Below are 14,854 nucleotides of genomic sequence, written 5' to 3'. Positions count from 1 at the left end.
CACACACACACACACACACACACACACACACACACACACACACACACGCACACACACATGCACACACAATGAACAAACCCGTTCACATCACCTGACAGTGCTGAATATTCCACTTTTCACACTGCTGCTGAGCCTGAAGCCTGTTTGTGTGAATCTTGTAGCTGCAGCTTTTAAAGTTCATTATAAGTCGAACATAAAACTTTGAACACAACATAAAAATCTTCATCAACTATTTAAAATATACCCAAAAAAGTCTGCGCTTTAGTCATGAAGGCTGTCAGTTTGTAGGATGCAGTGACATCTAGTGGTGAATCATCTGACTGCAACCAACTGAGACACCACCTGTTTTTCCAATCACAGGAGGAACAGCAATGTCTAGGAAAAAACAATTATTTAACTTCTTTTATGGTGAAGAGCAACACCTCATGTCATTGTTTTGGTGTGTCTGTCGCTGGCTACTGAATAAAAACATCCAGCAAACTGGTGAAATTAAAATAAATAAATAATTTCAACATTTCTGACTATTTTACAGAAATGCATAGGTATGAATATCATGTTGCTTTCTGACCCTAAAAGCTACAGAACCTCAAGAGACAAATCATCTGGTTGCAATTTTCAGGAACACCTCAGAGAAAGCAGGAAAAACATCTAGAATCAGATTTTTTTTCTAAAGAGGATTAAATAATCCACATTCTCTCACTGTCGACATAACAGCACCTCACATATTACATGCTGGCTGACAGAGATAATAGCTTTTTGATTATCCGTCCATCCACCCATCTTCTTCCATTTATTCTGGGTCAGGTCACGGGGGTAGCAGTCAGACTTCCCTCTCCCCAGCCACTTGGTCCAGCTCCTCCGGAGGAATCCCAAGACGTTCCCAGGCCAGCTGAGAAACAAAGTCCCTCCAGCGTGTCCTGGGTCTTCCTCTGGGTCTCCTCCCGGTGTGACGTGTCCAGAACACCTCACCAGGGAGGCGTCCAGGAGGCATCCTAACCAGATGACCGAGCTTCTCACCCTGTCTTTAAGGGAGAGTCCAGACACCCTGTGGAGAAAACTCATTTTGGCCGCTTGTATCCGTGATCTCGTTCTTTCGGTCACAACCCAAAGCTCATGACCATAGACGAGGGTAGGAACGTAGATCGACCGGTAAATTGAGAGCTTCACCTTTTGACTCAGCTCTCTCTTCACCATGACAGACCAGTACAACGCCCGCGTCTCTGAAGATGCCGCACCTATCTGCCTATCGAGCTCTCGCTCCATTTTTCCCTCATTCGTGAACAAGACCCCCGAGATACTTAAACTCCTCCACTTGGGGCAGGACCTCCTCCCCAACCTGGAGAGGGCACTCTACCCTTTTCCAGCTCAACACCATGGCCTCGGATTTGGAGGAACTGATCCTCATCCCAGTCGCCTCCCACTCGGCTGCAAATTAATTGTTGTCAGGCGGAGTGCTCCTCTTTTTGCAATTAGACAAGCAACATTAGATTCTGAAAACGTTTCTAACTGTGCTTGAAAACAAACACAAAGACCAATTATTGAACCTGATTTTAGATTTCTACTAGAGACTTTGTGATCAGGTCAATGAGTCCTGCAGAATCCTAAATTAATTGTTACCAGAGAACGGGATTGATTATTAAGGTCATCATTTAGCTCGTTTCGATGTCAATTTTTCATAAAAAGTCAGACTTTTGTTAAATTATCCAACAGCAGTGACTAGAAATTGGCCCAAAACTGATAAGTGATATATCTTTAATTCTCTACTACATGCATGTTTGTACTGACAGAAAAAAAAAGTGTTTTTTAAATATTTATTCATGTACTTAAATTAACATACTTTTTTCAAATTAAAATACTGTTTAGAGTATTTTGGGATTGTGTTGCTTTGGTGCAACATTGTGCATCAATAGAAACAACTGTTTCATATTTATATTTCTTATGCAGTGCAACATAAAATTCATTTGTATATTTATTTGATTATTTTTACTAGAAAAATGTTAGAATAAATGTCTAAACATTCAGTTAGATGCCCTTTACCCTAACTCGTTCTCACTGTCAGTGATTGGATCAGCCCACTGTGTTCAGAACTTTAACACGTATAACACCCCATATCTGTCCTTGGACTAGTGATCAACCCTGCTGCCTCACAGTACGACGGTCTTGGGTTCGAGTCCAGGGCCTTTACTTGTGGAGTTTACATGTTCCCCGGTGTTCTTTGGGTAGTTTTCTCCTGCAGTTCAAAAACCTGATGTTCAGGCTGACTGGAGACTGAACTGTCCTGTGGAGGGAGTTTGAGTGTGTGAGTGGATTTGGGTCTAGTTTGTTCCTAGGTGGCCCTGTGACGGACTGGTGACTTAGGAAGAACTGGCAGATAGATGCATATATATCTGTCCTTTTATACATCCATTTTTTATTTGTTTGCCTATTTTTGCACACTTTCAACAATTAATAACAAAAGAAACCTCCGGTTCTCTTCACCAGCATTGTTCCATGACTGCACAATGTTGGCATTTGGCAACATACTCAATTTATTGAACAAAAACAACAAAATAAGATAAAAACGCATTGTACAATTAGGTCATAAGCATCTAAAATTGTGGTCCTCTGCAAATAAAGTCAATCAGTGTTTAATTTGTTTTTTTTTAAATATTAGAAATGTGCTACACATGGGATGCCATGTGGCAACACTGTGAGCTGTGAGGTTCACGCAGACTCTCCATCACCCCCGTTCACCTACCTTCCAACGGCTGCTCTGCCTTGAAGGGTGTTTCTGCAGCTCCGATGCCGCTGGTGGAGGTCCCCAGGAGGTTAGGAAGAGAGGAAGACACAGACACCACAGAGGGTTTCCTCCTCCACTTTAACACTGATGGAAATTCATCAACTACTGGGAACTCATCTGGAGTCGGGAACTCGTCCTGAGGCACAGCAGAAAAACAAAAACAGAACTGCTCCACTGCAACAAACTTTGATTTAGACCCGTCCAGCCTGCAGGGTACTGGATGTGAAAAAACAAAACAAAAATGTGCTTCTTTTCTTAATTAAACAAGATTTTACTGAAAATTACAACAGTACAACATTATACATAATTCTAAGATGTATATTGATTTTGTGTGTTTGGATGTTTAACAGTTTGCTGTTATAAATGTCAATTAACATACTATTATTGGCTTTTTGTTCACACGTTATCTCATTTTAAGATATTACCTAATTTTTCGCTGTATAAGTCACACCTTTTTGCATAAATTTGAAAGTCCTGCGACTTATACACCGAAGCAACTAATTTACATTTTTTTCTCCCACATTTATAACACAATTTTTGGCTGAGATATGATAATTTCATTCATTCTGACATGGGAAATATTGAACATTGCCATTTTCAGCCACTAGAGGGCCCTCAAGTGGTATGGCAAGCCAAGTGTCTCATTAATAGGTAAAAGTGGCTATTAATGAGACACTTGGCTTGCCATACCAAGCCACCTTCGTCTCGCTCTGGAACTCCTGGAGCAAACGTCAAATCAGCTGCATTTTGCCTCCCAGGAGAAATGCAGCTGATTTGACCATTAAAGTGCATTTATTAAGGAGAAGTTCAACTGAGACACACCTTTAAGGGTTAATCTTGTTAAACTCTTGTTAAAGTCCTCCTGTGCACGCTCCTGTGGCCGCCATATGGCAGCCAATCAATTTTTGGCTCAACACCGGCCAACGTTTCCAGGTGGTCAGCAGTGATGCATAATAGATGCAATTTCTACGGCGAAGCGACATATTTATGGATTTTTCCACTTTATTCGACATGTTTGAACTGATGCGACTTACACGGCAGTGCGACGTGTACCGCAGCAAGTACGGTACTCGAAATTTTACCCAGTTACTGATTTACCTCTAACATATCCTGCATTAGTCATTTATTTATGGTCTAATAATACAGCTCCTTGTCCATAAAAGAAAAAAAAAAGCTGAACATAAACTGAACCTGCAAGCCTTTGAATAAGCAAAGACTAAAATAAATTAGCTTTTGAAGTACATACCTCATGCTCCTACCTTTGAAAACATTATTAGAACTAAAGTAATTTACTGTATCTTTTATTGTTTGCCTCTTGGGTCTTGCTCTATAAAATTATCATCACAACACGGTGGCATCATGAACAAACATCCTCTTTACAGGAGTTACAAAAGTTTGATCAAGGTCAAGTGTGCAAAAAGAGCCTTATTAATGCTAAACACAAAAGCCTTTCTGTTACAAGGCAGCCTGTTGTGCACACACACATGCACACACACAAAGACAAGGTGACTTCAGAGAGCTGTTTGATAGCATCTTGCCGACTCGGGGAATAATTCACCGCAGGCCCTAAGCTGCAACACGACGACGAATTGATCCCGAGTCTGTACGAAGGTAAAGTCAGCCCTTCATGCTTCTCACAACATGTTGATATTTACGTAGATCTTTACATTTTTCAAGATTGTACCGTAGTTAATGAAAAGTGTTTTCCTCTTTCAAAGGCGCTCCACTCACCAGCGATAGAGTCGGCTCCTCCATGAACTGTTTCAAGCTCAGGCTCTTCCCGTTGACCTGCAGAGAGAAATCACAGTGCTTACAGACAGATGTGCCACACAGCATGGACTGAATGAGTATGTGTGGTGTGTGTTCACTGACCTGTAGGTGTGTGCAGATTCTGCGGAGGACATCATACACACTGTCCCTTGACAGCAGAGAGACAAATACATACTGAAGAAATAAAAGAGGAGAAGAGAATATGAAAAATCCTGTTAATATACTGGTTTAAATTAACATAATGTGCTAAAACGTAAAAATAAAGTGTTTTTAAAACTTGTTAAGGGCTCCATTCACTTTAGACTAACACATATTCTGATTTGATTAGGACATATTGAGAAGGCAGAAGGTATTCTGCTTTATATTTGTGCCAACATTAAGTGCTGCATACATATTTCTAGATAAAAACCTTAGTTCAGTAACAGTGATGCTGTTAGCGTGCAGTCAGTAAATGTATTATTAATTAAACCAATGTCTACAAATGTGGACATTTTTGGGCAAAAGGGGACATTTAGACTAAAGTTATTACAGGAAATCATATTATTTTATAATTAACACATTTTCTCAAATCCATTAATGTTCCAGTTGACGTTTCTATGTAAATTCTGAATCAAAGCTCAATAATAGGTCAAACAAATACTAATAAAAACTCCAAGAGCATACTGTATATTTCAAGATTCCACCTGATTATAGATCACAGATTATTCTGCTAACTTTATTTTGTGTTGTAGTTTCACACCTGCTCCTACAAGCTGCCACATCTGCACTGCATCTGTCATTAAACCCCACAATATGTAGATCCAAGTTTTCTTTGTTATCTGTCATTTTGTCATTGTTATGACCGTTTTTCATATCTTCCCTGCATCTTCTTGTCTGATGTGCATACAACCTGTTAAATATGTGCCTTTAGTTGGTTTTAGCAGTATATAAATATATTTTGTTTCTTTATTATCCCTCTAATTCCTATATTATTAGGAATTACTTCCACTACATTATTTTGTTTAGTACATATCTTAGATCATTTTATAATGTTCATTTTTTTATACTTCATATATTTTTGCTATTTTTGGATGTAACTGGGACACTGTGTACACAATTTCATTCCACCTCATGTACCACATGTGATGTGAATGACAATAAAAAACCTTGAACCTTCTTGACAAAGAGTCTTATTTAGTCCTCAACAAGGAAAAATGTTTTTCCTGAGTTAATAATTCCAGTCCTAAATTTAGGTCAAAACTTGCAATACTCAAAAATGACAACAATAATAATTTTAAAAAAAAAGTCACTCTATGAACCATCTGTTAGCATGTTAAATGTAAAAGTTAACTGCCCTATTAAATACATCTGGATAGGTGTTGCCTGTTGCCTGTTCTAAAGCATATTGAGCAAAATACTTCACTGCGTATCTAAACCAACCAGCAGCAGAGCTTAGGTTTATCAAATTACATCAGACAAAAAGATGGAGATGTTGGGCTACAATAAACAGCACTAGGTTTAGTGAAAACTGTATCTTGGTGTAATGATAATAAAACTTATTCTGATTCTATCAACACAAATGCCTCATACCAACTATGAAGCACAGTGGTGGGATGTTGATGGTTTGGGGTTTGTTTTACAGCCACATGACCTGGACACCCAAAGGTAGTGTCTGATTGGACCGTGACTGTTGGAGACTAGATGGCAACTTGAAATTGTGAGAAAATTGTTAGAAATCGGGCAAATTTTCTCTTTGCCGTCACTTGAGACTGCAATGAAAAGTGACCAGTGAGCTGTGCTATCTTGTTTTGCACAACCTATTTTTGTGTGCATGGCTTACAAAGATTATCATAGACTGTGCACATTATTTTGTTGCTCTGTCCATATTTGTACCCACCCTGGCAGCTGCTGAGGATGAGATTGTTTTCTCTGCACCATCACGTCAGGTCTTCCACCTCCCACCTGTACAATGACTTATCTCTATGGGTGATGAGCCTGACTCTACTGTAGTATAATTCTAATAATGAATGTAGTCTGTGTGGTACCACTACCAAAAACCAAACATTCCAAGGACCTCAGTAACTACAGGCCGGTGGCTCTGACCTCACATTTGATGAAGACACTCGAGAGGCTGGTCCTCAACCATTTGCGCCACCTGGTGAGGTCTTCGTTGGATCCGTTGCAGTTTGCCTACCGGCCTGGCATCAGGGTGGATGATGCCATCATCTACCTCAGGCACCAAGCTCTGACCCACCTGGAGAAACCTGGAAGCACCGTGAGGATCATGTTCTTTGATTTCTCCAGTGCTTTCAACACCATCCAGCCAGGACTTCTGCGGGACAAGCTGGAGTTATCAGGAGTGGATCACCACATGTCCCAGTGGATACTGGATTACCTCACTGGACGCCCACAGTATGTGAGGACTCAGGGCTGTGTCTCTGACATGCTGGTCTGCAGTACGGGGGTCCCACAGGGAACAGTGCTGGCACGTTCCTCTTCACCCTCTACACTGCAGACTTCACCATTGACTCCCCACACTGCCATCTGCAAAAGTTCTCTGATGACTCTGCCATAGTCGGCCTCATCACAGGTGAGGACGACTCAGAGTACAGACAGCGGACTCAAGACTTTGTGGACTGGTGCCAGCAGAACCACCTCCTGATCAATGCTGCTAAAACTAAGGAGCTGGTGGTGGATTTCTGCAGGCACAGGTCCACCTCACTGACCCCAGTGAACATCCAGGGAGTGGACATTGAGATCGTGGACTCTTACAAGTACCTGGGTGTTCACCTGAACAATAAACTGGACTGGTCTCACAACACTGATGCACTTCACAGGAAGGGTCAGAGCAGACTCTACCTGCTGAGGAGACTGAGGTCTTTTGGAGTGCAGGGGGTGCTCCTGAAGACCTTATTTGACACAGTAGTGGCATCAGCCATCTTCTACGGTGTTGTGTGTTGGAGCAGCAGCTTATCATCAGCTGAGAAGAAGCAGCTAGATAAGCTCATCAAGAAAGCCAGCTCTGTGCTTGGACGCCCCCTCAACCCAGTGCAGGTGGTGGGAGACAGAAGGACTCTAGCTAAAATAACATCATTGCTGGACAACATCTCCCACCCCATGCATGAAGCTGTTGCTGAACTGGAGAGCTCGTTCAGTGACAGATTACTGCATCCTAAATTCACAGCGTTACCGCAGGTCCTTCCTCCCAGCAGCTGTTAGACTCTACAACCATCACTGCTCCCAACAAACTCAATAAGGATTAACTACATGCTGACCTCTGCTAAAATACACACTCTGCCTGTAATACTGTACTGTAAATAGTCTGTCCTTATCAATGTTCCAATACATACTGAACATTATTATTGATATTGTTTATCTTATTTCTTTATATATTGTATTGTCTATTAATATTTAGGAACTTTTGTGTGAAATCTTTTTATCTGTTGCTGTTGTTGCTGCTGTTACACTTGAATTTCCCCTCCGTGGGACAATAAAGGCTGTTTCTATTCTATTCTAGTCTTGGAGCACCTATTCAGTATTCATTATTTATCATCTGCATGGTCAGATCTGAACATCTGGGGCACCAGATGTTTTCTGTTGGAGCAGAGCTCCTGTGCAGGTGTTAAAATCCAACCCCAGAGCTCTAGAATTACAGACACAACAGTGAGAATGGTTTGAGCCACTCACAACATCTTGGCAACATATTTGAAACTATTTTTGAGAACAAGTTCAAAATTGAAACAAAACTGCAAGCCTCTCCAACTCAGGAGAGGATACTGAGAACACCTGTAAACATTTCAAGACACTAGAGACCTTGGCAGCATCATGTCTCAACGATTAGCATCCCGTAGTGTCAGTATGAACACCACATCCTCCACCATTGTCATGAGCTCACCCCAGGGCTGTGTGCTCAGCCCACTGCTGTTTACCTTTAGTACTAGTGACTGCAGAGCTCACCTCAACCAGAACTTTGTGGTGAAGTTTAGTCAGGCTCATCACCCATAGACATAAGTCATTGTACAGGTGGGAGGTGGAAGACCTGACGTGATGGTGCAGGGAAAACAATCTCATCCTCAGCCTCCAGAAGGCCAAGGAGATGGTTGTAGATTTATGCAGGACTGGCACTACCCCCGTCCACTGTGCAGTGGAGCAGCCGTGGAAATGGTCCTCTCTGTCAGGTACCTCAGGATGCATCTAGCCAGCACCCTCATCTGGCATACCACCACCATTGTGTCATTAAGAAAGTCCACCAGTGCCTGTACTTTATCATTTATTATGGTCTTATAGTGTTTTTTAATTAATTTTATTCCATTTTAATTGTGCCAAACATCTATTTATAATACTTTTTATGTTACGTCATCCTTGTTCTTATCTGCATTTTTTTTTTATCATTGTATACACCAAATTCTGGGTAATCATTTTTCATTCTTATCATGTAACGGTTTGAACAACAATATTAATAACCTGAAACTGAAATTGAAATGCATACCTGGTCACAGCCCAGTGAAGCTAAATATGCTAAAGCTAATGTATTGAGCATATTCTCATCAGACGTCTCAAGTATTCTAGAATCAAATGTGATGCCATCTGTCCAAAAAGTCCAAATTAAATTTTACAGCAGGGCAACGGTTCTAAAGAAGACAGCCAAACAGAACAGCTGGATAAAATGACTATAGTGCAGTAATAGTCAAATCAAATATCAGACTCAACTTGATTGAAATGGTATAAGATGCTAAAAAAGCTGAGCCTTAATGGAAGTCTGTAGAATCCAATAAACTGATGCAACATGCATAGATGAGTTTAAGGAAAAAGTCATACATATGAGGATTTCATACTGGTGTTAACAGTGGACCTACCAGTTATTATTATCAATTTGATTTGGAACAATTCATTACAATAATCTTTATCCTCTGGACAGCAGAGACACCCACATGTCCTTCCCTGTGTCTACATAAAGCAGTACTGACTGGCTGTTGAAGACTAATCACACAGATACCACAACGTGCTCATGGCATGTAATAGCTTTTAATTTTTAATAGTTACTGAAACAAAAATAAAGTTTAAAAATAAGCATTTTCTTTATAAACCTGAGTTAAACAGTGTGTCTTTAAGACTATTGTTGTGGAGGAAAAACCTTCACTCTCTTGTGCTATAGCTCACTCTGAGGTTTCTATCCATAGCATGCTGGTTTTTTCCATCACAGCTCTAGTGGAAAATACAGCCACACTGTGCTAATCAGTGCTAGAGTCTCAGTTTGGAGAGGGTGCGACTGAAGTGTGTACCTTCTGGTTGGTGTCTGTTGTGATCGCCAAGCCATTGGGCACAAGGCCAGCTGTTTTGTGCTTTTTCACCAGCCTCACAGAAATGACGGGAATAGCCACCTAAGCAGAAAGACAAAAGGCAGGAAAAATAATGTCATGGATGAGGACAAAATTCCACAACTAAAAAAAATAAGAGATAATTTATAAAGACCGTACAGAAACTCGACAGGTAACACAAAACGTGTGTTGTTTGAGTTAGAATGTGAAGAATGCAGTCTGAATAAGTGGCTTACTATCACTAAGATCTCAGAAGAGGTTCGGTTTCAAGGAAATGAAGGAAAAGGTAGAATGCTCCACATCAAAGACAAAGACGTCATATTAGGTTCAAGTGAAAGTCTGGGAACATCTATAGATTTACAAGACACAAAATCAACACAAAGACCTATAGAAAGTCTATAAGGAAGAAGTAAGGGCAAGAAACTAAGTTAATTCAAGATCCAAATAGATTTTTAGTAGAATAGTTTAGGTTGGCCAACCAGCCTGTTAGACTGTGACTTAAAAGTGATTTTATCTTTCTCAGTCAGTTTGGGTTTATTAAGCTTTCAGTGAGTTGCTTCATACCTTGATGTCCTTGCCGAAGAGGTTGGCATAGAAACACAACCAGTTTCTAGAAATGTACAGCCGACCCTGTAGAAGGATGTCTCTGAGGAGAGCGCAGGAGTACACTGAGAAAAGAGAAAAAATATATTCTGAAGATCTGAAAATATAATTAGGATGAATTTCTGCCTCTGGTTTAGCATAACAAGATTACAGAATAAGTTGATGTCAAATGAAAAATTGGGATATTTGACCAAATAGAAAAAGAAAAAGGTAAAACTTTAAAAGTTTGTTGGTAATTTTTATTATTTAAAAAACAGATTTTTAATTTAAATGTCTGTTTTGTGGGCAGCACGGTGGCGCAACTGGTAGAGCTGCTGCCTCTCAGCGAGCAGGTCCTTGGTTCAAACCCCGGTCTCGTTTGTCTCGTTTGTCTCTATGTGGCCCTGTGATGGACTGGAGACCTGTCCAGGGTGTAGCCCGCCCCTCGCACAGTGATTGTTGGACATGGACACCAGCGACCCCCGTGACCCAAAATGGAATAAGCGGGTAAAGATAATGGATGGATGGATGGATGGATGGATGTCTGTTTTGTATCAGTCAGAGAGATTTATTTGTCATATGCACCACACGTGATACATGAGGTGGGATGAAACTATGTATGCAGAATCTCGGTTAGATCCAACAAAAACACAAATTGTAAAGAAAAACATTAGTAAGATCCGAGTCATGAACTAAGAATATACTACATTCACTAAACTAAGAACTGGCGAGATCAGAGGGATCAGGCTGGAAAGGATGTGCAGCAGGTTAAGCTTGTCAAAGTTATAAATGGTAATGTTCTAACGAGTAAGGACAGCATGATGAAAATATGGAAGGAGTAGATTGAGGAACTAATGAATGAAAAGAATGAAATGGAAAGAAGAGTAGATGTCATAAACTGTGAACCAGAAAATGGGAAAGATTAGTGAAGATGAAGTTTAGAAAGGTTTGAAGTGAATGAAGAAAGGGAAAGCAGTTTGACCTGATAACATACCAGTGGAGGTTTGGAAATGTCTTGGGGAGATGCTTTTGATTCAAATATTCAGTGACATTTTTATGAGTGAAAAAATGTCAGATAATTGGAGAAGAAGTGTGCTGGTGCCCATTTTTACGATGATGTACAGAGTTGTAGTAACTACAGGGAATTAAGTTGATGAGCCACACGATGAAGATCTGGGAGAGAGAATTGTGGAAGCTAGACTTAGACAAAAGGTGACTATCTGTGAGCAGCATAATGGTTTCATGCCAAGAAAGGGCACCACAGATGCATCTTTGCTTTGAGGATGCTGATGGAGAAGTACAGAGAAGTTCAGAAAGAACTCCATTGTGTCTTTGTGGATTTAGAAAAAGCATATGATAGAGTGACGAGGGAGGAGGTGTGGTATTGCATGAGGAAATCTGGAGTGGCAGAAAAGTATGTTAGACTGGTACAGGACATGTATGAGGACAGCAGGACAGTGGTGAGATGTGCTGTAGGAGTGAAAGATAGCTTCAAGGTGGAGGAGGGAGTGCATCAAGGATCGGCTTTGAGCCCCTTCTTGTTTGCTCTGGTGATGGACCGACTAACGAGGCCAGACAGGAATCCCTGTGGACTATGATGTTTGCAGATGACATTGTGATCTGTGGTGAGAACAGGGAACAGATGGAAGAGAACTTGGAGAGGTGGAGGTATGCACTTGAAAGAAGAGGAATGAAAGTCAGCCGTAGTAAAACAGAGTACATGTGTGTGAATGAGAGGGAAGCTGGTGGAACAGTGAGGCTACAAGGAGCAGAGGTCACAAAGGTGCAGGACTTTAAGTACTTGGGGTCCACTGTCCAGCTATATCTGCTCACAACAGGTTCATGTTAGGGCTGCTGTTTAATACACCATATTATTTTACATTATTATTGTTTAGCATATATCTTAGATCCTTGTATACTGTTTCTTGTTTATACTTTATAGTTTTGCTATTTTTGGGTGTAACTGGGACCTTGAGTATACAATTTCCTTCAACCTCATGTACCACATGTGATGCGAATGACAATGAAGTCACCCTGAACCATGAAAATGGGGAGTGTGGTGAAGAGGTGAAAAAAAGAGTCCAGGCAGGATGGAGTGGATGGAGAAAAGTTTTCAGGAGTGATTAGCGACAAAAGGGTGTCAGCAAAGGTCAAAGGAAAAGTTTACAAGACAGTTGTGAGAGCAGCTATGTTGTATGGTCTGGAGACAGAGACATGGACAAAAAGACAGGAGAAAGATCTGGAAGTGGCAGAAATGAAGATGTTGAGGTTCTCTTTAGGAGTGACAAGGATGGATAAGATTAGGAATGACATCATCAGAGGTACAGCAAAAGTTGAACAACTGGGAGATAAAGAGACCAGACTGAGATGGATTGGACATGTCCAAAGGAGGGACAGTGGGTATATTGGTAGAAGGATGTTAGAAATGTAGCTGCCAGGAAAAAGACAAAGAGGAGATCTATGGATGCAGTTAGAGACATGGAGGTAGTTGGAGTGAGGACAGAGGATGCAGAGGACAGAGAGAGATGGTGGAGGATGACTCACTGTGGCAACACTTGAAAACAGAACAGTCAAAAGAAAAAGAAGAATTGTTGTTGTTGTTAATTTATTGTTAACTAGCTCAAGTTAGCTGATTCACTAGAGTTAGCTGCAGTCAACTACCCTCATCAAGTCTAAAATTGTGTTTGATTACTAACCAGGACATAATACTTACTGTCCTCATGTTTCTATCTGCTTGAATTTGAAATTTGGTTAAAATAATCCACTCAATAAAGGATTTAATTTTTGGAGTGGAAAAAAAAAAATCCTTATGGCGTGTGTCCAAAAATCTCTGGTAAGTATCTCAAAACAGAAGCCCTTGCAATTTATGGATGCCAAAAGCAAAGTGATTCTGGTTTGATCATTTCACTCCTTAATACCTTTACTATCCGTTACATACCTATAAAAATGTTGATAAATGTTTAACACTTTAATAAAGAAAGAATAAACACACATTGGTCACAAAAATAATTTTAAACTGACAAAAGTAATAATTTAAATAAAATAAAAATCAACTAATGAAACCCAGATATTCCTTTGATTTTTTTTGTTTAACAGAATTAATATAACTAAACTTGACAAAAAGGGAGTCACGTGATGCAGCCGCTGCAGGCAGACGTGTGTCGTGAGCTCCAGGTATACCTCAGCAGTGAATGATGGCTTTATACTAACTACTACATTGCTCCAGATATAGAATTTATTCCTGAAACAGTGGACAAATACTTAGTACTCAAACCTGACTGTGTAAGAACACTCTTTAATGGCCCTAGATCACAGATTTTGACTAATGGCGTTCTGTCGGACGCCTTCTCGCTCTCCCGAGGCTGTGGACAGGGCTGCCCAAGTTCTCCTAGCCTATTTTCCATTGCCATAGAACCATTAGCAATTGCTATTCGTTCTGACTTATCTATTGCAGGTAAGAGGGTAGGTACAGAAGAACATAAACTTGCGCTATATGCAGACGATCTGTTAGTATTTATATCTCAGCCATCTAAATCCTTTCCATCTTTACTGGCATGCCTGGGGTCGTACAGTGCAGTTTCTGGCTACAAAATCAATTATTCCAAGAGTGAAGCGTTTCCACTTAATATGACAGAGCAGGAGACACAATTATTACCTGGTTCATTTAAATGGTGCCCGGATGATTTCACATACCTTGGCATTAATATTAGTTCCTCGTCTGATCAAATTTACCAAAAGAATTACACATCACTAATTAATAAAACTAAAGCAGAGCTGGAACAATGGATGGATCTCCCACTATCTTTAATTGGCAGAGTCAACTCAATTAAAATGTCTATATTACTTAAATTTATTTACTTATTTCAATGTGTCCCCTTAAAAGTGCCATTGAGATATTTCAAAGATTTGGATAAAGCAATATCTCTATTTTTATGGCGAAAGAAGGTCCCAAGAGTTAAGCTTCTTACTTTACAGGCTCCTTATGCTAAAGGCGGTTTAAATTTTCCAAATTTTAGAATATATTACTTAGCTTCCCAGTTCCGTATTCTATGGATGTGGACTCACTCAAATGCCAACGATGTGAGGTGGTTTTCGATAAAACAACAAGAATTAAAATCGATGTCATTAGCAATTATCCCCTTCTTGGGTTCAAAAAAGCAACTCTCTACAATTACATCAAATCCTTTAATTTTAGCCACCTACAATGCATGGCTTCAATTACATGCTCTCTTAAACCTAAACATACAATTGTTGGTTAACACACCTCTCAAAGGTAACCTTAACATTCCCCAACCTATAGCAGATGGTATACTACAAACTTGGGTCAGAAAAGGCATTAGAACAGTAGGTGATCTTTATACCAATAATGTCTTTGCCAGTGTAGTGAACCTGATGACCTGATGATCTGACCCTTATCTGACCCTGA

The 14,854-nt window shown here is 40.2% G+C and overlaps 1 protein-coding gene across 1 annotated transcript in view; it reads right to left on the bottom strand.

Moving 5' to 3' along the window:
• The window catches only part of LOC119424126 (GRAM domain-containing protein 2A-like), a 975,280-nt gene that overhangs the window by 1,280 nt on the left and 959,146 nt on the right, over positions 1-14,854 (bottom strand). The window contains 6 exon segments of the mRNA XM_037691597.1: positions 2,106-2,139; positions 2,714-2,915; positions 4,511-4,567; positions 4,652-4,723; positions 9,811-9,909; positions 10,411-10,514. Of these exon segments, the coding sequence (XP_037547525.1) occupies positions 2,106-2,139; positions 2,714-2,915; positions 4,511-4,567; positions 4,652-4,723; positions 9,811-9,909; positions 10,411-10,514 (568 nt within the window).

Source organism: Nematolebias whitei, chromosome 2 (genome assembly GCF_014905685.2).
Source record: "Nematolebias whitei isolate Nwh7 chromosome 2, NemWhi1, whole genome shotgun sequence".
Classification (NCBI taxonomy): domain Eukaryota; kingdom Metazoa; phylum Chordata; class Actinopteri; order Cyprinodontiformes; family Rivulidae; genus Nematolebias; species Nematolebias whitei.
The sequence above is the reverse complement of the archived record's forward strand: the minus strand, read 5'-3'. Positions and strand labels throughout refer to the sequence as shown.